The sequence below is a fragment of the Ranitomeya variabilis genome, chromosome 1 (genome assembly GCF_051348905.1).
Source record: "Ranitomeya variabilis isolate aRanVar5 chromosome 1, aRanVar5.hap1, whole genome shotgun sequence".
Taxonomy (NCBI): domain Eukaryota; kingdom Metazoa; phylum Chordata; class Amphibia; order Anura; family Dendrobatidae; genus Ranitomeya; species Ranitomeya variabilis.
In genome coordinates this window covers 990,890,384-990,912,751 of record NC_135232.1, presented here as the reverse complement: position 1 = coordinate 990,912,751, position 22,368 = coordinate 990,890,384, and the positions used below count along the sequence as shown (strand labels likewise).

Here is a 22,368-nt window from a genome sequence, read left to right as displayed (position 1 = left end):
CCAGTGTAAGCGCTCAGTGTAAAGCGCAGGATAAATGTGCGCTGATCTTTGGGAGGCAAACTGAAAAAATCAACAGCAGGAGAAGAATGGGTTATATTAATTTGTTGCAGTATAATTGATTAGGCAACTTTTATTCTTTGGATCGGTGCGACTACAGCGATACCAGATTTATATGGGTTTTTTATGTTTGGCTGCTGTCACACACTAAAAGATGTTCTTTATTGCAAAGCATCGCCATATTTTTCCATATTTCTGCCAACAGTCATTTGAGGTCTTGTTTTTGCGAGACGCGTTGACATTTTTATTGGTACTATTTTCAGAAACATGATATCCTTCATCGCTTACTACTCCAATTTTTGGGAAGCAGAATAAACACAAACTGGCAATTCAGGAAGTGTGTTTTTGTTTTTGTTTTTTATGTTAATGCTGTTGTGTGGTAATTGATGAGGCAATTTTATTCATGGGGTCAGTAAGATTGCAGCGATACCACATTTATTGTGTCTCTTTTTGGGGGGGTCAAAGTTTTGTAAATGGATGCAAGTCATATTGGCCTAAGTTTACCAGTAGTGTGAATTGCGTGTCACAAAAAAACAATCTCCAGGTCACTGGGATCCGTTGTGATGTTCCAGTTATTATCTCAGTGACACTGGTCAGAATTTTTTTTTAAAAAAAAAGAAAAATTGGCCCAGTCAGGAAGGTGAAAACAGGCTGGAGGGTGAAGGCGGGTAAGACTCCTATATGTACATTATAGTACATAACATGAATCCAGTTTAGCAGCATACATATGAAGGCAATCTAGGCATGTGAAGATGCGATCTCCTCTCCAGCCACCAGATGTCAGCCTAGTTACAGGAAAGAAATAAACACTGAGGGATAAGCTTTGGAGCGCTGGTGTTATGTAGTCATAGAACAAGTCTCACTTCTCCAAAAGGTAATTTGCAAGTTTTAAATAGCATTGTATACACATTGGTGCCTTTTCCCTTCATAGAACAAAATCTTAATTCCTTATGGCAAGCACTTTGAGAGCACTAAGGTGGTTTCAGCTGAAGTGAATGTACCGGTCAGTCCTTTTATAATATATAAGAAATGTAAACTTTTAGCATTTATAGACTTTTGGCTTTTCTGTTGTCATCAAATGTAAAGGTACTGTTGACCCCAGGAGATGTTTGGCTGTAGCTGCCTGCAGAGGTCTATTGAATGAGAATTGCATGGAGTAGCTTTCCCCTCTCCAGATGGGCTGAGAGTGTGTCAGTGTGTGTTATAGGTTGGGTCAGGAAACATATATATCTTGGTACCGTGTTAGCCAGTAGATAGAAAAATATTTAGAATTGAGAGTCCTCAGTGGTTGATACCTTTTAATGGCTAACTGAAAAGATGGCAACAAATTGCAAGCTTTCGAGACTACACAGGTCTCTTCATCAGGCAAAGACTAAAACAAATTCTGAAGAATCACCTATTTATGCACAACATAGTATAGAAGAAGAAAAAGAAAAAAAAGGGAGAGGGGAAAAAAACCATGGATAAGCCAGGTGACATGAAGCAGAATTACCATGGGTGATAAACAGTTACGTCCATAAATATTGGGCCAATTCTTAGATAAGGATTGTTTTATTGTCCTGTGATTAGGGTCTGGTTCTGTTGTGATGACCCCACATGGTCTGATGGGCAAGTTCATTAGTTGATGTAAAAAGACATAAATCCGTGTGACACATTCATTCCTGCATTTATAGTATCAAAGGTTGTCATCAGTTTATATTCCCAGACTCTCCTGTCTTTCTGCGATTTGAAGTTGCCCTTTAATACAAGTAATTTCACGTCCATAACGTTATGATTTGGGAGACAGAAATGTATTGCCACAGGTATATCCATTCTTTTTTCTCTTATTGTATGGCGATGAGAGTTCATCCTTGTTCTCAGTTTCTGCCCTGTCTCCCCTACATACAGACCCCCAGTTGGACATTTAGTACAAATGATTAGGTACACCACATTAGAAGTGACGCAGCTGAATGTACCTGGTATCTTGTAGTCCTGATGTGAATTGGGGATCTTTATCTTGTCCGTGGTCATTATAAATGGACAGGTTTTACATTTTTTCTGGTTGCAAGGAAAGGTACCTGCAGCTGTTGGAGAGGACAGGGAGCTCTTGACAATGATGCTTCTTAGATTTGGGGGCTGCCTAAAACACAGTAGATCTATCTACAGGAGACTGGCACAGCAATGGGAAGTAAAATGGCCCCACAGTATGCAAATCTTTTCATGGCCAAGCTTGAAAGTGACTTTTTGTCCTCATGTCCCACCAGGCCTCTGGCCTACTACCGCTACATTGATGACATTTTAATCATCTGGACGGAGTCTGAGCCACAGCTAAAGACGTTCCATGAACAGTTTAATCAATTTCATCCCACCATCAACTTGACACTCAACTACTCCTGCATTGAAATTAACTTTCTGGACACCATCATTAAGCTGCAGAACAATAAAATGGAGACATCACTGTATCAGAAGCCAATCGACCGTCCAACATACCTTAAATGGGACAGTTTCCATCCAAAACACACAAAAAACTCCATTGTCTACAGCCAAGCCGTCAGATACAATCGTATATGTTCCAACCCAATGGATAGAGATGAACACCTTGGTCGCCTCAGAAAGACCTTTTTGAATCAGGGCTACCATCCAAGAACAATTGAAAATCAGATCACAAGAGCCACCAGAATATCAAGGAATCACCTGCTACATTACAAAACTAAAGAAGAAAATAACCGGGTGCCTCTAGTAGTTACCTACAATCCAAATCTGGAGGTGCTAAGGGGAGCTGCACGGAAATTACAACCTTTACTGCAAAAAGATGCCCGACTACAAGCAATTTTTCCAGACCCCCCACTACTGTGTTTTAGGCAGCCCCCAAATCTAAGAAGCATCATTGTCAAGAGCTCCCTGTCCTCTCCAACAGCTGCAGGAACCTTTCCTTGCAACCAGAAAAAATTTAAAACCTGTCCATTTATAATGACCACGGACAAGATAAAGATCCCCAATTCACATCAGGACTACAAGATACCAGGTACATTCAGCTGCGTCACTTCTAATGTGGTGTACCTAATCATTTGTACTAAATGTCCAACTGGGGGTCTGTATGTGGGGGAGACAGGGCAGAAACTGAGAACAAGGATGAACTCTCATCGCCATACAATAAGAGAAAAAAGAATGGATATACCTGTGGCAATACATTTCTGTCTCCCAAATCATAACATTATGGACATGAAATTACTTGTATTAAAGGGTAACTTCAAATCACAGAAAGACAGGAGAGTCTGGGAATATAAACTGATGACGACCTTTGACACTCTAAATGCAGGAATGAATGTGTCACACGGATTTGTCTTTTTACATCAACTAATGAACTTGCCCATCAGACCACGTGGGGTCATCACAACAGAGACCCTAATCACAGGACAATAAAACAATCCTCATCTAAGAATTTGCCCAATATTTATGGACGTAACTGTTTATCACCCATGGTAATTCTGCTTCATGTCACCTGGCTTATCCATGGTTTTTTTCCCCTCTCCCTTTTTTTTTTTTTTTTTTTTTTTTTTTCTTCTATACTATGTTGTGCATAAATATGTGATTCTTCAGAATTTGTTTTAGTCTTTGCAAGCTTTCGAGACTACACACGTCTCTTCATCAGGCAATTTGTTACCATCTTTTCAGTTGGCCATTAAAAGGTATCAACCACTGAGGACTCTCAATTCTAAATATTTTTCTATAGGTTGGGTCCACACCGAATTTGTACTTTTTTTTTTTTTTTTTTTTTTTTTTTTTTTTTCTTTTCTTGGGAAGAGTGACTCGGAAGGTTGCCTTCTTTTCGAAGAGCCAGTCATCAGTAAAGGCAGGAGCCTAGAGGGAAACTAAAGCCTGGAAGATGGAGCTGCCACAAAAGGTGTTGAGGTTCCGTGTTGAATCCAGGACTCCTGTTTTTTATTTTTCTTCATAGTATGGCAAGTTTAATCACTGGGTGCTTCATACCATACTTGAAAGCTACTAAATAATACTTTTTTAGCTCCCTTTTAAAGAAGTTCCACTTGATAGCCATAAAGTCTCCAAACGTTCATCAGACTGTTCAAGGACATGAAAATGTTCTAAAATTAGAAGCAATTATCCCAGTTCCATCAGAGTTGTACCAAGGCCATTATTCAAGTCTGTTGCTGGTGAGGAAACCCAATGGCGACTATTGGACATCAGTTAAGTGAACCTGTCACCAGGTTTGACCGATGTATGACAACGCCACCACCTTTCAGGCATGATATACAGCATTCTATAATGCTGTATATCTGCCCCCAACCATACCTGCAAAACGAGAAAGACCTCTTATTTTATCTGTGGGGGTGTCGCTGGTCTTGGTACAGCGCCTCCCTACTTGTGATCCTGTCTTCCTTCTTGCTTGGTGTGGATGACTCGTCCCTACGTTATCCACACAGTCTCCAATGCATCGTGCTCTTGTGCAAGCCTTCTTTGCTCTGACCTTGCCAAGTAGAGAAGTACACCTGTGCAGGAGAGCGATGACTGGGAGACTGTAGGGACGCGTCATCCACATGAAGCGAGGAGGACGGCCTCACAAGAATGAAGGTACCGGACCAGCCACACCCCTCGGACCTGACAGGAGTGCCCTGCAATTGAGTTTAATGTCTTCTCGTCTTTCATGTTGGTTTGGAGACATATATGCAGTATTATAGAATGCTGTATTTCAGGCCTGAAAGGTGGTGGCCTTATCTCATATCGGTCAAACCTGGTGACCAGTTCCCTTGAACCTGAAGCTTCTGAATGAGTGGGAGTCATACACAAACTTTAAAATTGTCAATGAGAGCAATACTCTGAATAAGGTCGGGGTCACACTTGCAACTGCAATGCGAGAAACTCGCGTGAGTCTCTCGCCTCAATACCTGGCAATCGGGACCGGAGGGTGTGGCTGCATAGAAATACATGCAGCCGCACACTCTGGTCCCCAGTGCCGGGTATTGAGGCGAGAGACTCGTGCGAGTTTCTCACATTGCAGTTGCAAGTGTGACCCCGACCTAAGAAGGAATTTGGAAAGGTATAAAGATGTCCGTACCTACAACCTCGTGGCCATTCATTCATCATGTCAGAGGTATTTGAGGCTTGCAATGAAAAATGAAGATGGAGTTCAAGATTACAAATTCCAGTGTTATCTTTTCGGTCGGTCTTCCGCCCACCGTGTTTTTTATAAAGGTGGTCACAGAAATTGACATTTATAAAGAAAAGAACTATTTTAATTCCAAATCTGGATGATTTTCAGTGAGTGTTAAAATGCCTCCCTCAAAATGAGATCTGGATACCATCTGCTTCTAAAATCTGTCTTGGGTCCAGCGACTGGCCATAATCCCTCTTGTTGGAACAGTTGCGCCTTAGACGCAGGTGTTGTCCCGTAGGGATGCCTCTCCTAAGGGAGGGGAATGTTGACTTTCCGATTTTTACAAGCAAGTTTGTGGAGGTTTGTTTACAAGAAATACTAGGTTTTATCGACCCATCTTCACATTTCATGAACAGAAGGTCCCAAAAGACTAAGGCCATGTGCACACGTTCAGGATTTTTCGCGTTTTTTTCGCTATAAAAACGTGATAAAAACGCGAAAAAACGCTAACGTATGCCTCCTATTATTTGCAGGGTATTCCGCATTTTTTGTGCAAATGTTGCATTTTTTTCCGCAAAAAAATCGCATCGCGGAAAAAAAGCAACATGTTCCTTAAAAATGCGGAATTGCGGGGATTCTGCACACCTAGGAGTGCATTGATCTGCTTACTTCCCGCACAGGGCTATGCCCACCATGCGGGAAGTAAGCAGATTATGTGCGGTTGGTACCCAGGGTGGAGGAGAGGAGACTCTCCTCCACAGACTGGGCACCATATAATTGGTAAAAAAAAAAAAGAATTAAAATAAAAAATAGTGATATACTCACCCTCTGATGGCCCCCGAAGTGTTCCAGCCTCTCCGGTGCATGCTTTCTCTTCCGTTCCTATACATGCTGGTGTGGTTCAGGACCTGTGATGACGTCGCTGTCTTGTGATTGGTCGCGTGACCGCTCATGTGACTCACGCGACCAATCACAAGCCGCGACGTCATCGAAGGTCCTGAACCACATGGCATCTATAGGAACGGACGCCGCTGAGATCGGCTGTCTGCAGAGGGTGAGTATAACCATTTTTTTTAAATTTTTTTTATTATTTTTAAACATTCTATCTTTTACTATGGATGCTGCATAAGCAGCATCTATAGTAAAAAGTTGGTCACACTTGTTAAACAGTATGTTTGACAAGTGTGACCAACTTGTCAGTCAGTTTTCCAAGCGATGCTACAGATCGCTTGGAAAACTTTAGCATTCTGCAAGCTAATTACGCTTGCAGAATGCTAAAAAGAACGCAAAAAAAATGCGGATTTCTTGCAGAAAATTTCCGGTTTTCTTCAGGAAATTTCTGCAAGAAATCCGGACGTGTGCACATACCCTAATTGCTGTTCCTGAATTTCACACGTGAATCTCTGTCCGATCGGATTTATGTTCAGATGGTTCACAAATTCATGGAAGCCTTTGCGGGACCCTTTCCATAATGCAAAGACATTGTTAATATAGAGGACCCATAGGCCAATACATTCCACTCGACTGATCCGAAAAGACACCGGTCTCCTTCCACTAGCCCAGGAGCAGGTTATCATAGGTGTTTGCACAGGGACAACCAATTGTGTCTCTGAGCTGGAGGTAAGTCCCCATCGAAGACAAAATAGTTATTTGTAATGACAAAATTTAGAACGTCTATTACAAAAGTGCTATGTACTCTGAATTTACAACCCCTAGAGGAAATATAGAACTGGACTGCCTCCATTCCCTTCTTTTGGGGAATACAAGAGAAGAGGCTCTTCACAGCTATGCTCGCCAAACATGAACCTCCCATCTACTGTTATTCTTTCTCTTCTCTTCAGGAAATCTGTGGTGTTGTTCACATAAAAAGGCAGGGCCAAGACAGGAGGTCTCTGGATATGATCAAGATATGTTCCAGCCTTGTGACTAAGGCTGTTAGTACCAGGCACAATTGGTTTGCCCCCAATAGGAGACAGACCCTTGCTTATTTTTGGAAGGATGTAGAATGTTGCCGTTACTGGAAATTTTAGGAGCATAAAATCCAGTTCTTTTTCCTCAATTAATTGTTCGCTCCTTGCTTCATTCAGCAGGATTGAAAGCTGTTGTGGTAATGGCGCTCAAACATATTTCTTTGTACTGTACAATTCTATGGATCATAAATTGTGTAGAAATCAGATTTTTGGCTCTGAAACTTAAAAGATCCTTTCCAGGTCGTCCCTCCTGACAGCACCACCAGGAGGTTGCCCTTCATATCCTTGATAGGGACAGGAACATAGAGGTTAAATAGCCCCTCCCCATCTCCACCCCTTAGTGTTTTTCCTGTCCTTATCAGGGACCGACGCAGGAGAGAGTTCTCCAGAAGAGATCAGATTTACCTGATGCCGGAGTCAGGTTTCGGTAGAGCAGGCGCTCCCGGGGGTGGTCTTTTCCTCCTTGAGGGGGCTCTGGCCGTGGGAGTCTCGTGGAAGGACTCCCCAAAGTCGCAGGATACCGATGGAGGTCCCTCCGCGACAAGGTAGAGCTGTGTGCTCCCTGCCGTTAGAGCCCCTTTGTGAAGGGATGAGGCAGCGGCTGCTGCGGTGTCAGGTGCTGCTCCCTCAGGCTCCACATGCAGCCGGCGCCGGTGGCGCTCCGGGTCGGAGGGCGCTGATGACGACTTCCGGGGGGCGTGGACGGATTCCTGGGGTCGGCGCCGCTGGTGGTTTCCGGGTGCGCCGGGATACTACGGCGAAACAGGAGGCCGAAACATGATGGCGCCAGGATCAGGGTCCCAAGCTGGTCGTCGTGCGTTCCAGATGACGCATGCGCAGTACAGCTGGGGACCTGCAATCACCGTAGATGCCAGCAGCTGAGCTCGGAAGGAGGACGAATCAGATGTCTTGAAGTCGGGTAAGACTGACTATTTAATGATGGACAACTGACAGCACACTTGACTTGGTAAGATGGAAGGTGCTAGTCGTCCAGACTTCCAATCCTTAGAGCTGCCCACGGACCATGTGAGTAGTCGTGGTGGGGAAGTACCTGGCGGGACTTTAGATCCATAGCTACAGGGCTTTCCTTTACATTTTTTAGGACAAGGACATTCCCAAACTGTCTGCCACTAAGAAAAAGACTATCAGATGTCCGTTATGTGCCACCAAGCTCCCAGATGGTTATAACAAGAAGTTATGCGAAGTGTGCATCGCTAAACTACTAAAAGACGAACAAGCTTCGTTATTAACTAACATTAAAACCATGATTAGAGACTAAGTCCAGGCTACAGTATCAACATTGGTGCCACCCTAAGAGGCCCAGATGGGATATGGACTTAACTTCTGAAGGAGAGGTTTCAGGATATTCCGATCCAGACTCTGATGAAGGGGGCAATTCCTCGGTTGTGTTTCCGGAGGAACGTAAAAGATACCTGTTCTCGTCCGAAAACACGGATGTGCTACTAAAAGCAGTTAGGAGCACTATGAAGATAGAGGACTCGACTGAACCACTATCGGTTCAGGACGAAATGTTCGGGGGTCTGAGAACCTGCAGAAATAGAGTATTTCCAGTCAACAACCATATAACGGCGATGATACTGGAAGAATGGGAAGATGTGGGGAAAAAAGCTAGTAGTCCCGAGGGACTTCAAGTACCGTCTTCCCTTTGATCTGGAAGAAACTAAAGTCTGGGAATCTGTCCCAAAAATTGATATTTCGGTAGCTAAAGTCTCAAGGAAAACATCTATTCCTTTTGAAGACTCATCCGGGTTAAAAGACCCAATGGATAAGAGGTCAGAAGATCTCCTTAAAGCCTGGGAGTCGTCAGCTGCTATTATGAAGACAAACATAGCAGCCACCTCTGTAGCAAGATCCATGAGCCTCTGGATAGACGAGCTGGAAGGTCATATTAAAGACAGGACTCCCAGGGAAGAAATTCTGAAATCTCTCTCAGTACTGAAAATGGCGACTGATTTCATGGCAGATGCTTCAGCGGAGTCAGTGCGGTTTGCTGCCAGGAACAACGCACTATCAACTGCGGCAAGACGGGCCTTGTGGCTGAGATCTTGGATGGGAGATAATCAAAAAACAAGCCGTGTTCGATTCCATTCTCAGGATCTCATGTTTTCGGTCCAGTCCTAGATGAGCTGCTCGAGAAGGCATCCGACAAGATAAAAGGCTTTCCCGAAGAGAAGCCAAAGACGCCATTCTTTTGGAAAACTCGCTCTCACCCAAGGCAGGACTACAGAGGGAAAGGGAAGTCCGGCAGATGGAGCTACCCTAAGGGGGGCAGAGGAAGAGGTTCCTTTCGAGACCAATCATCAGGACCCAGCAGACAATGACGCCAACAATATAGGAGGAAGACTACAGTACTTCCTAGAGGGATGGCAGAATATTACTCAGAATCAGTGGATTCTACAGACAGTTGCACAGGGGTACAAGATAACATTTACTCACCTATCCCCCCAAAAGGTACTGTTTGACATGCTCAGAGTAGTCAGCAGTACATCAAAGGCTGCTAACAGACATACAAGAACTCTTAGAGCTGCAAGTCATAGTTCCGGTACCCCATCACCAGCGGTTTCAGGGTCATTACTCCAGCCTATTCTCCATTAAAAAAAACAAGCGGAGAATACCATACAATAATAAACTTACGACCATTAAACAAATGGGTGGCTTACAAACGCGTCAAGATGGAATCTCTCAGACCGATCATACCTTTAATAAAAAAGAACTCCGTAATGTGCACGCTAGATCTCAAACATGCATACTATCATGTGACCATACATCCCTCACACCAAAGATTCCTCAGGTTTGCAATAAGAAGCCACAAGAAGATACTTCATTTCCAGTTTCAGTGTCTACCATTCGGTCTCGCCTCTACCCCAAGAATATTCACAAAGCTCATGACTGAGGTCATGGCTCATCTAAGAGAAAAAGAAGTTCTCATCGCTCCATACCTGGACGATCTGTTGCTGATAGCAGATTTTTCTAAGCAGATGGAAGAATTCTTAAAAATTTACAATATCACTCCTGAAGTGTCTCTAGGGTGGATAATAAATTCAAAAAAGTCAGGTCTCAAGCCAGAAACACAGAAAATATTTCTGGGAGTGCTACTAGATTCCGAACAGGAATGCTCCTTCCTACCAGACCAAAAACAACGGACCATCAAAAAAGAACTTCAAACATTAAGGAAATGCAAATACATTTCCATCAGGAAAGCCATGAGGATTCTAGGACTGATGACCTCATGTTTTCCCAGCGTACAATGGAGCCAGTTTCACTCCAGAACTCTTCAACAAGAAGTCCTTTCGGTATGGAATGGAAAGAAAAGTTCATTAGACAACAAGATGTTGTTACCCAGCGAGGTAAAACAGTCCCTCTCATGGTGGGTCGACATAAAAAAAAAAACTCAAAAAAGGGAAACCTTGGAGAGTATCTCCATGCGTAAATATAACCACCGATGCAAGCTTAAGAGGCTGGGGAGCCCACATAGAAGGAAGTTACCTTCAAGGAACATGGCCATCATCGGTACGCAACAGTTCCTCCAATTACAGGGAACTCAGAGCGGTTTGGGAAGAACTAAAAAGGTGCCAAGACGAGATGCAGGGGCATCACATCAGAATCTTCTCAGATAACTCGACCACGGTATCCTTTCTTCTTCATCAGGGAGGTCCGAGGCACCGTCACCTCCAGGGACTAGCAGAATCCATATTCTCTTGGGTGGAAGGCACCGTGAAGTCCATCACGGCGGTACATCTAAATGGTTCAGAGAACCAGATAGCGGACTTTCTCAGCAGAGAAAAGATACAACCTTCGGAGTGGTCTCTAAACGGAGAAGTCTTTGTTCAGCTAACTCAACAATGGGGCACTCCACAAATAGATTTATTCGCCTCAAAGCGAAATACAAACACAAAGAATTATTTTCATTGAATCCAAGAGACAATCCAACTGGCGTAGACGCCTTGGCTCAACACTGGGACATGGAACTTGCGTATGCATTCCCTCCACTCGCTTTAATTCCCAGAGTTTTGAGGAAGATTCAGGAAAGTCTGGCAGTGGTAATCCTAATAGTGCCAAATTGGCCCAAGAGGAGCTGGTTTCCTCTGCTGAGATGGATGGCAGTGGAAGAACCAGTTTTACTACTACTAAGGTGGGATCTTCTAACGTAAGGACCGCTGGTCCATCAAAATCTAGACATGCTACAGCTTTCAGCATGGATCTTGAAAAAAAGATCCTAAGATCAAAAGGACTATCTGATTCGGTTATCTCAACCATGGTAAAAAGCAGGAAGCCAGTAACCTCGGCTATATATCTAAAAATTTGGAATAAATTTTGCGCACAGAGCAATACTCCAATATCCATTTCCCAAGAACCAGATATTCCTCAGATCTTAAATTTCCTCCAAGCAGGCTTTGATATGGGCTTGAGGCCTAGTACGCTAAAAGTACAAATCGCAGCTTTAAGCGCCTTTTATGATTATCCACTAGCGGATCACCCCTGGGTAGTGAGGTTCATCAAAGCCACGCAACGTATCAGACCAACAATACGTAGTTCAGTACCCCCATGGAACCTCAGCTTGGTACTAAACGAATTACGGAAAGCTCCTTACGAGCCGCTAGATCAGGCAGACCTAAAGTCTGTAACATTCAAGACTTCCTAGTTGCAATAACGTCGGCAAGGCGAATAGGCAAGATCCAGGCCCTGTCCATAACAGACCCATACTTAAAAATACAAGAATATTGCATTTCTTCCAAAAGTTGTGACGGACTTTCACAGAAACCAGGAAATTTAATTTGCCTACGTTCTGCCAGAACTACAACAATGACAAAGAACATTCTCTTCATTCCCTGGATGTTAAAAGAACAGTATTGCAATATCTTAAACTTACAGACGGCTGGAGAATTGACTCAAACCTCTTTATCCAGATGTCTGGGAAGAATAGAGGTAAAAAAGCCTCAAAGGCTACTCTAGCCAGATGGATTAAATCTACCATTTGTGCTGCGTATGTTTCAGCCGGTGAATCTCCTCCAGAACACCTAAAAGCCCACTCACTGAGAGCAGTTTCTGCATCATGGGCAGAGAGTGCGGTTGCATCCATGGACCAAATTTGGCGGGCGGCAACTTGGTCTAACTCAAATACCAAATCAACAGACTGTCTTTGAGAGAAGTCCTCCAAGCTGTAATCCCGCCCTGAATAGAGGTTATTTGGTATTTCTCCTGGTGGTGCTGTCAGGAGGGACGACCTGGAAACTAGGAATTAGTCCTACCGGTAATGGTATTTCCAGGAGTCCATCATGACAGCACCCATTATTAACCCTCCCTTGAACTCCTGTCTGATGTGTGATATAAACATGTATAGAGAGGAAGTTAAATAAAATTGCGTTGTATCCATCCTGGTGTGGTACTTTGTAAAATCACTGAGGGGTGGAGGTGGGGAGGGGCTATTTAACCTCTTCTGTGTTCCTGTCCCTATCAAGGATATGAAGGGCAACCTCCTGTTGGTGCTGTCATGATGGACTCCTGGAAATACCATTACCGGTTTGACTAATTCCTAGTTTTAGGGATCCTGTTGGATTTAGGTCGCCTTTCAGCCGCCTTTCTGTATCGGACGAGTAGAAATCAAAGTAAGAATTCAATCCTTTCAGAAGATGAAAACGAGCACAATAAGAGGCATTGTAGATTTTAGGCTCAATTACGTGTTGAGTGGTGTCCTGCCGAAGAGTTCTTCTGCCATGGATTCTATCTTCTTGGGATGGGGGGCCCTTCAGTGTTGACAAGAGAATAAAGTCAGCAGCCACGGAGATCTCTCTATTGGTGGATTTTTCAGAGTTCCATGCTCTTACCCCCCCCCCCCCCCCCCCCACTCCCCCTTTTTTTTTTTTTTTTTTGTGAATGCTTATCACTGACTCGACTACAGATGCTAGCTGAAGTGCTTGGAGAGCCCATGTGGGAAAATGCTACCTTCAAGGGTATTGTCCATGATCAGTATGTTAAACAACCTCACATTACAGAGAATTGAGGGCTATGTGGGAAACACTTAAATGTCACCCTTAGGCTACTTTCACACTAGCGTTGTTTGGCCTCCATCGCAATGCGTCGTTTTGGAGAAAACGCATCCTGCAAAAGTGCGTTGTGCGGCGCTTTCAACGCTAGCGTCGTTGCGTCGGCACGTCGCATTGCGACCTGCAGTGCACGACGCTAGTGTGAAAGTAGCCTTACCTGCAAAATCGATATGTCTGGGTCAAATCCAATAAGTGTCATTAATGTTATCAAGGGGGATGGAGACCTCATAATCTTTAGTCCATAGCCTTGGATATTTCATTGGACAGAGAACAGTTCTCTTTCTGCAGTGTATCTGAAAGGTTCAGAAAATCTTATCATACTTACTCAACAGAAAAACTGGGTTCAGCAGAATGTGCTATATAAACCTAAAAGCATTCAATCAAGTGACTCAAATTGGATGTTTTTGCTTCCAAAGGAAATTTGAAAATGGAAAAACAATTCTCTAATCTTAAAGGCCAACCCTGCCAGAGTAGATGTTCTATCCCAAGAATATAATATGAATATAGCATATGCCTCTCCACCAATCCCCCTGATTCTGGTGGTGCTGTAAAAAATCCAGAAAATGTGACCAGCGTAATCATATTTTCATTCTTGCCTAAAAGAAGCTCGTTAGCGTTGCTAAAATAGTTAACTATGGAAACTTTTTAACGTTTTTGCAAATGTCACCCCCACCTGAAGTTTAGGGTGTAATTTTAACAGAATTTTTTTCAAGGATTTTTTTTTTTTTTTGTATAATGCTGGCATCTGTGTGCTACTGCAGTCTTTCTATAAAATATAGCATTGGGAATATGTACAATGTATATACTGTGAAACCTCTCCACCAGACTGTCTTTGAGAGAACCATCCTGTTATCCAAAGATTTAATTTGACAAATATTGGTTCCACCATATATTGCAGAACCTTCTCTGAGAAGTCCACCCCTCTTACGGGACCACCTTGGTGGACATATGATCGGTTTGCTGACATATAATGTATGACCCGAGAAGGTGCATTTTCAGGGCAATGTCAATGTTCTTTGTACTAAGCGGTGGGTTCACAGTAGTGGTATTGTGATCTAATGAGAAATTTTAATGAAGGATGGTATCTAGCCTGAAATCGGAGAAAAAGAAAAGTTGGTTGGAAGGCTGAGGAAAGCGGAGATTTAGGAAGGTGTAGGAAGCATCAGGCTGCATTCACATAGCTGTGGTTTGCAGTCAAAACTCAAACTGTGATGCACGGACTGGCTATGCGTCTCCTGATGTGAAATGGACAGCCACAAATGTGTCTATGAAGCGGCCGAGTCTTACTGGAACCATAACACGCAGGTGTGTGTGTGTGTGTGTGTGTGTGAATCAGGCCTTATGGAGAGTTCTGTAGAACAAATATCTGGCCGCATGATTCAGAGCTAGGTTCACACATTGTCTGGGATCACACATTGCCGCTCAGGCAAATCTGAAACTAAAGGGGATGTCCAGGTGTGACATAAAAATTTACAGACTAGTGAATCCTCACATCGCGTGCTGCTAAAATTTTCGTGCTGGGTGGGTGGTCATGTGACCGCAAGTATGCGACATGCCTTGCTTCATACTGGTGAATTGATCGAGGCTGCTCACTTCTATTGTATGCATATCACACACTTGGAGAATCCTGACAGCGTGTGCTGAGCGCTGGGATTCACAAGTCTGCAGTCCTTCATGTAAAACCTAGACTACCCCTTTTTAGCAAACCGCTCTGAAAACCATGTCCACAAATTGGCAGAGTTTTGATTGCGTTCTATCTGCAGCGCGTAAATCTGTCTTAGAGTTTTTTGTAAACTTCTTGGAATAAGGCAAGACTCTTTGGAATTTGGATAACTCCATACCAAATTAGTAGTGATTTACTAGTGAAGACACAAAACGTTTAGGGTTGGGGTTAATGGTTCAGCAATGAGGTGAGAGTGTTGGAGGTCTGCTTTTAGATGAAGGTGGTATAATTTTAACAATGAAAGGGTTTCTAGGCTTGAGACAAGTCTGCAATCACTCTGCCTCCTGAATTGTGAGTTTGGTGCATGTCACAATTCCCAGTATAGCTGGTGAGTGAGCGGTCACACGACCACATGTGTGCGATTAGCATTCTGATTGACGGTCATGCTCTGATTTGGACTCGTCCTGACTCTCTATTCACATCTATGTAGAGCAGCGTGACCGACAGTATGGAAATCGCATACATGTGGTTGTGTGGCCTCCTGAGGGCACCAGCCATGTTGCGGCATTGTGACCGCGTGCACACCACATGCTGTTAGCTGTCTGCAGTCACAAACTTTTGTCCCAAATCTTGAAACCCCTTTTAATGTTAAAAAAAAAAATATAAGAAAAAGTGTTTGGTTGCCTAGCGCAGTGTTTCTAAGGCCTACTTTACATGTGCGTGATTAAACACCTACTTGAAAAATTGCACTGATGTCATCAGCGTTTTGTATCGGTTAAGTCACCTCTTGGTCCATGTATCCGTTCTTACAATCCGTGTCATCCTTGTCCGTTTTTTACCATCAGTGTTTTTCATGGCTGGATAAATAACTGACTGACAAAGCTTCTTCTATACTTTGTAACTACCGTAGCTGTTTCCAGCCAGCTAACACTCGGCACGCTCATTGCTATCTAATTAACGCTGCTAGTAAACTAAAGTAAATAATGACAACATTCAATAGCGCTTACGCAGGTGGTAAATTAACTTAAAATGAAGTTATTAACAATCATAATCATTAAAATCTGAATAATACTAATAATACGTTTTATTCACAGTGTAAAATCAAAAACAAACTGGATTCAGTAAGATGTGCGTTTTTTATTCATTTCAGCATCTAAACAAATTTCATAACGAAACATAAATTTAAGTTAAAATTTGTCTGTAAACACAATTAAATTGTGGGGACGGAGCCTCGTGTAGTAATGTGTGAGGACAGAGCCTCGTGTGGTAATGTGGGGGGATGGAGCCTCGTGTGGTAATGTGGGGGGGACGGAGCCTCGTGTGGTAATGTGTGGGGACGCAGCCTCGTGTAGTAATGTGTGAGGACAGAGCCTCGTGTGGTAATGTGGGGGGATGGAGCCTCGTGTGGTAATGTGGGGGGGACGGAGCCTCGTGTGGTAATGTGGGGGGGACGGAGCCTCGTGTGGTAATGTGGGGGGGACAGAGCCTCGGGGGACGGAGCCTCGTGTGGTAATGTGTGGGGGATGGAGCCTCGTGTGGTAATGTGGGGGGATGGAGCCTCGTGTGGTAATGTGGGGGGGACGGAGCCTCGTGTGGTAATGTGGGGGGGATGGAGCCTCGTGTGGTAATGTGGGGGGGACGGAGCCTCGTGTGGTAATGTGGGGGGGACGGAGCCTCGTGTGGTAATGTGGGGGGGATGGAGCCTCGTGTGGTAATGTGGGGGGGACGGAGCCTCGTGTGGTAATGTGGGGGGGACGGAGCCTCGTGTGGTAATGTGGGGGGGACGGAGCCTCGGGGGACGGAGCCTCGTGTGGTAATGTGTGGGGGGACGGAGCCTCGTGTGGTAATGTGGGGGGATGGAGCCTCGTGTGGTAATGTGGGGGGGACGGAGCCTCGTGTGGTAATGTGGGGGGGACGGAGCCTCGTGTGGTAATGTGGGGGGGACGGAGCCTCGGGGGACGGAGCCTCGTGTGGTAATGTGGGGGGATGGAGCCTCGTGTGGTAATGTGGGGGGGACGGAGCCTCGTGTGGTAATGTGGGGGGGACGGAGCCTCATGTGGTAATGTGGGGGGACGGAGCCTCGTGTGGTAATGTGGGGGGCAGGATTATCTGTGGTGATGTTTTTGTGTGATGGGGTGGGGGGCGGAGCTACTGTGCAGGGGGCGGGTATATATGTGTGTGTATGTATGTATATATATATATATATATATATATATATATATATATATGTATGTGTGTGTATATATATATATATATATATATATATATATATATATATATATATATATATATATATATATATATAATATATATATATACTAAAATACATAAACACTCATCGCACACAGATGACATCGGTGTTTTTTCACTTTCTCGTAGCTTTCCATTAGTACTTCTCATCCATGATGCCAGAGCAAACTGACATGCCTCCGTGGGTTTTGTCCGTGAAAAAAAAAAATAAAAAAAATAGACGTGAATTGCGCCATAGATTATATTTGTTACGTGTTCTATGCTACCTGTACATGCAACACTGATGTCGGAGTTTGGCTTCACCAATGTGGCACCTTCCAGTTGCTGGGGAAGCTGTGTTTATTGATGCAATTTATGCTACCCAGTTCATGGCAACACAAGATCTATAACTCATAATAAATAAAAACGCAACACAGAAATAATAGTGGAAGAAAAATGGCCGTGATGTTTATTTAGGGTTAACCAATTAAACACATAACTTTAATTAATAAACTCATATAAATATCCAGATTCCAAATACACCAATACCAATCCGCCCAAAGAAATGAGCGATTTTCCCGCCAATAAAACATCACGACAAAGGACATAATAGAGGGAGGGAGGGTGGGATCTTCTCTTCTTCACCGCACAAGCGGACTGACAGCTGTCCATAAAAGTGGGTCTTAATATATAGTTTAAAAATTCTGCCCAACAACCAAAATCACCAATGAAAAGCCGTTAAAAACGGCGCCAAAGACACCAGCTGGAACTGGTTCTTCTAAAAATAGCTCACCTGGGACATTTAGATTGACCTCTAAATGAACCCATATCACCACACTGAGGTAAAATAAAAATCCATAGCTCTAAAGATCTGTGCAGCCATGTGACCCCCCCTGTATTCTTTTTAATTTGCGGGGGGGGGGCTAGCATTCTGTGGCTGCAGCAGCATGTAAACTATCAACTTTACCTCATTTAGTATTCATTGTAGTGTTATACTGGGTTCAGGAGGGGAAAAAATGGATATCTGGGAGTGATTTCTCACTTCATTATGGACTTCCACTTCAGTTAGTGACCCCAACATAATCTTGATCTTGTAGTAAAGCTCCGATCTGGCAGTATTTGCTGATTGAGGAAACCAGTCTGGAAGTTGTGGGTGAAAAAGCTGCCAAACTAGTATCTCTGGAATATGGTGGACCGTTTTGGATTGTGTTGGCAGCTGATAATTATGGACATGGTGCTTCAAGCGCTGGCGTGTACTCCGGAGGACAAAGAATGAACTTCAATCCAATATTGCAGCCAGCGGGTAAGGAAAGGGTGAATCAAACACCCGAAAACCCCGCCCATATGACCCAAAACTGGTCCCGCCAAATTCAGGTGACAGGTTCCCTTTAATTATTATTCCTGTCACTTTATATGTGAAAAGGTGTATACGTAATGAAGTACAATAATCTTGAACAAACCGAGTCGGTGACTGGTACAGGAGGAGAGAGGAGGGCTCACTCTACACGATACAATTAAGATCTAGCTATGGATTAGATCAAATAAATGCTTGATTCTTAACATGGTCCAAATGGACTTTGCAGCCATGAATGAAATATTACGTCTGTTTTTGAAAGTCAATGAGCTGATGATGGTTTTTGTGTCTCCTTTTTCCCCTGGAGCAGTGTTCTTACCTTCTTTCTGTGCCTTTCTGTTAGGCAATGCGGCTGTACTCCTGATGATCTCTGCCCAGGACTCTTTTGGTTTAAAAAATCTCCATCTCTATCTCATCCTGAGCGTCCTTATCCTGGAGTTGGTCCTGTGTGTGATATTCCTCCTGATATATGCAGGTGAGCACATCCGCCACAGACAAGCGGTGGAATTCTTTTACTGTAGATTGGCTCAAAAGTGAGCGCTGACATCTGCCCTCTTCTGTTTTTGGGTTTTGTCTTTTAGTTTGGGGTGGGGGGTGTTATAGAAAACAGGAAATGTTAACAATTGAAAGTGGGTCATTTCAAGTTTCAATGTTTGCTTGTAACTCAAATATCCAGGAACGGGCATGAGAGGAATGCAGGAAGAATGTGTGTCCCCATTGTACAAGGCTGAAACCTGGAGGAAGGGGGCAGTAACAAAATGTTGTGACGTGGGCCCAATCTGCTCCGTGCCCCTCTCCCTACTTTCTTTATTCATTTTTTTTTTTTTGCTGTTTTTTTTTCTTCAACAGAGCCTTGGCCTCCTTTACTATTCTAGGAATGAGAAGTGTTTCCTCCCTGATCAGTGTTTCTTTGATGTACGTTTATGCCCTCTCATGGCTGTTATCTGTAGAGATGGAGATTTCTACTATTACCTGCTAAGTGTGTGTCCCTCAGGCTCATTCATATGGCCCCCAAGCAAGCCTTGCACCAAGTGGTGACAGATCCAGGGACATGTTTCCTTTGCACACTTTAACAAATCCCTTTCACCCTGATTTCTGGAATTGGCTGCTTTCCATTTTTTTTTTTTTTTTTTAATTTTTTTTGTATCAGATCACTTTTATTGATTATTTGATTTTATAAACCATTACATAGATTTATACATAATAGTACAAACACAATAAACTTAATAAACAAGTGTAACCTTTAGGGTATGTGCACACGATGCGGTTTACAACGTACACCTATGGGAAACAAAAACCGCTGTGCACATGCTGCGGAAAAAACTGCGCGGAAATGCAGCGGTTTACATTCCATAGCATGTCACTACTTTCTGTGGATTCCGCAGCGGTTTTACAGCTGCTCCTATAGAAAACCGCAGTTGTAAATCCGCGATAAATCTGCAGCAAAAACGCAGCGTTTTTGCCCTGCAGATTTATCAAATCTGCTGCGGAAAAATCCGCAGTGAACAATTTTACGTGTGCACATAGCCTTAAAGGTCATATAGTCCAATACCTGCCAAGGTAGGAATTTGCTGCTTTCTAAAGAGACTCACATTGGCTAGTTCACTAAATATAGATTTTCCTAAAATTAAGGTGTATGCAGTGGCAGAAGGAGTCTTTGACTTTTTGATTAAATTCCTGGAATGTATTTCTTCAGTAGTCCATCAGCTTTTTATGCTTTCATACATGTCATGAGTGAGTATATCCACTTGTATAAGCCAAGTTATATACAGCTATATGCAAATACCTGTTAAATGCAGTTTTTTTTTTTGTTGTTTGTTTGTTTTTTAGACTGGGTTCACACAAGCAAATAAAAAGATCAGTTTTTAATCTGTAATGTCGTCGGCATTTGTGTTTATACATAAGCAATTGTTAAAATGTATCAAACCAAATAGGTTAAGTAAAAATGTATAAAAGTACCATATATACTCGAGTATGAGCCAAGAATTTCAGCCTTTTTTTTTTTTTTTTTTTTTTTTGTTAGGCTGAAATTGCCCCTCTCGGCTCATACTCGAGTCATACCCAGGGGTCGGCAGGGGAGGTGGAGCAGCAGCTGTGTAATAATACTCACCTGCTCCTGGCGCGGTCCCTGGTTCCCCGGCGCCGGCAGCTTCTTCCTGTAGTGAGCGGTCACATGGTACCGCTCATTACAGTAATGAATATGGACCCCACTCCACTCCCATAGGGGTGGAGCCGCATATTCATTAATGTAATGAGCGGTACCATGTTACCGCTCACTACAGGAAGAAGCTGCCGGGGAACCAGGGACCGCGCCAGGAGCAGGTGAGTATAACACAGTGCGCGATATTCACCTGTTCCCCATGCCGCCGCCGCTGCGTCTTCCCCGTCCTCTGCACTGACGCACAGGTCAGAGGGCGCGATGACTCGATTAGTGCTCGCTGCCCTCTGCCTGAACAGTCAGTGCAGAGGACGGGGAAGACACAGCGGCGGTGGAATGTGGAGCAGGTGAATATAGCAAGTGCCAGGGGCCTGAGCGACGAGAGGTGAGTATGTGAATTTTTTAATTTTTTTTTTTTTTTTTACCACAGCATATGGGACAAATGTCTGCATGGAGCATCTTATGGGGCATAATCAATGTTTGTGCAGCTTTATATGGGGCAAATGTCTGCATGGAGCCTCTTATGGGGCCATAATCCGCATTTGTGCAGCATTATATAGGGCATATTTTAATATGGAGCATCTTATGGGGCCCATCATAAACTGTATGGAGCATTATATGGGGCTCCTGATTCAATATGGATATTCAAAAAAATTTAACCTACTGATATCTCAATTAAGTTTATTTTTATTGGTATCTATTTGTATTTTTGACATTTACCGGTAGCTGCTGCATTTTCCACCCTAGGCTTATACTCGAGTCATTAAGTTTTCCCAGTTTTTTTGTGGCAAAATTAGGGGTCTCGGCTTATACTTGGGTCGGCTTATACTCGAGTATATACGGTAGTCTTTTAATTTAAAGCCACAAAGGCGCTTTGTTAATGCTCCCCATTGTAACGGCATACGTTTTTAAATGCCCCTCCATTATGGGGCCAAATACAGTATATAGTCTCCTTTTCTGTATAGTGACCCACATATAATTTTGTCCACCTCTTTCGCCCTCATTTAGTTTAGTGTCCTCTTTTTTTTTTTGTGTGTGTTTTTACATGGAAATTAAACCCCTCTCCCAACCCCCCCACCCAAAAAAAACCAAAAAGAAACAAACCGGTCTTTCCCAGCAACATCTTCCTGTTTCATTGCACTTTTCGTGTGGTGCAGTGCAGCGATGTTGCGTGATATTGCGACTTCTGATAATCCGTCCGTGTTTAGATATTCTGCTCAGCAAAGCTTTTCCACTTGATGCATCCTTGTATGCACAGCCAGCTGAAATGGAGACTGACTCTGCTACCTCAGTGGCGCCAATCTGCAGTCTCTCCACAGCAGTGGGCTAGTCTGAGCCTGGTTATACTGCATGGCATGCTACATTTGCTGGTATTGGTGCTGTACTTGCGAGTTCCACATCAAACGCCTTGCTAATGCCACCCTTAGCTGGACTCCTTCTGAAATTGCAGAGATCTATGGTCGTTATTATGGATGGACAGAGGGCGGCGGTTCGCTGCTACTGTGATCAATGTTCATTGTGCCGCTTGATACTTTAAGATGACAAGCATAATGCACTGAAATACAGAGAATATTGTTAGGTGAGCGACCCAGCTTCACTACGACCATGTTACTTAGTGTGACTTGTGGTGTGTGTTTTTTTTTTTTTGTTGTTGTCATAATTGGGTTCACAAAGTCTAATGACCCACCCTGTAGAAGTATCGCCTCTTTTAACCCATATGAAATACACTGTAAAAACTTATATATTGCAGGATTAGCCATATTTTAACCCCTTTCTGCCT

The 22,368-nt window shown here is 43.5% G+C and overlaps 1 protein-coding gene across 7 annotated transcripts in view; it reads left to right on the top strand.

The window, feature by feature from the left end:
* TMEM192 (transmembrane protein 192) overlaps positions 1-22,368 on the top strand; it is a 90,037-nt gene that overhangs the window by 53,963 nt on the left and 13,706 nt on the right. For 5 of the 7 annotated variants that reach the window (XM_077279452.1, XM_077279453.1, XM_077279458.1 and 2 more), the window contains exon 4: positions 18,774-18,905. The exons of the other annotated variants lie outside the window; for them this stretch is intronic. In XM_077279452.1, coding sequence (XP_077135567.1) covers positions 18,774-18,905 — 132 coding nt within the window. The remainder of the gene's footprint in view (positions 1-18,773; positions 18,906-22,368) is intronic. 7 annotated transcript variants of the gene reach the window in all.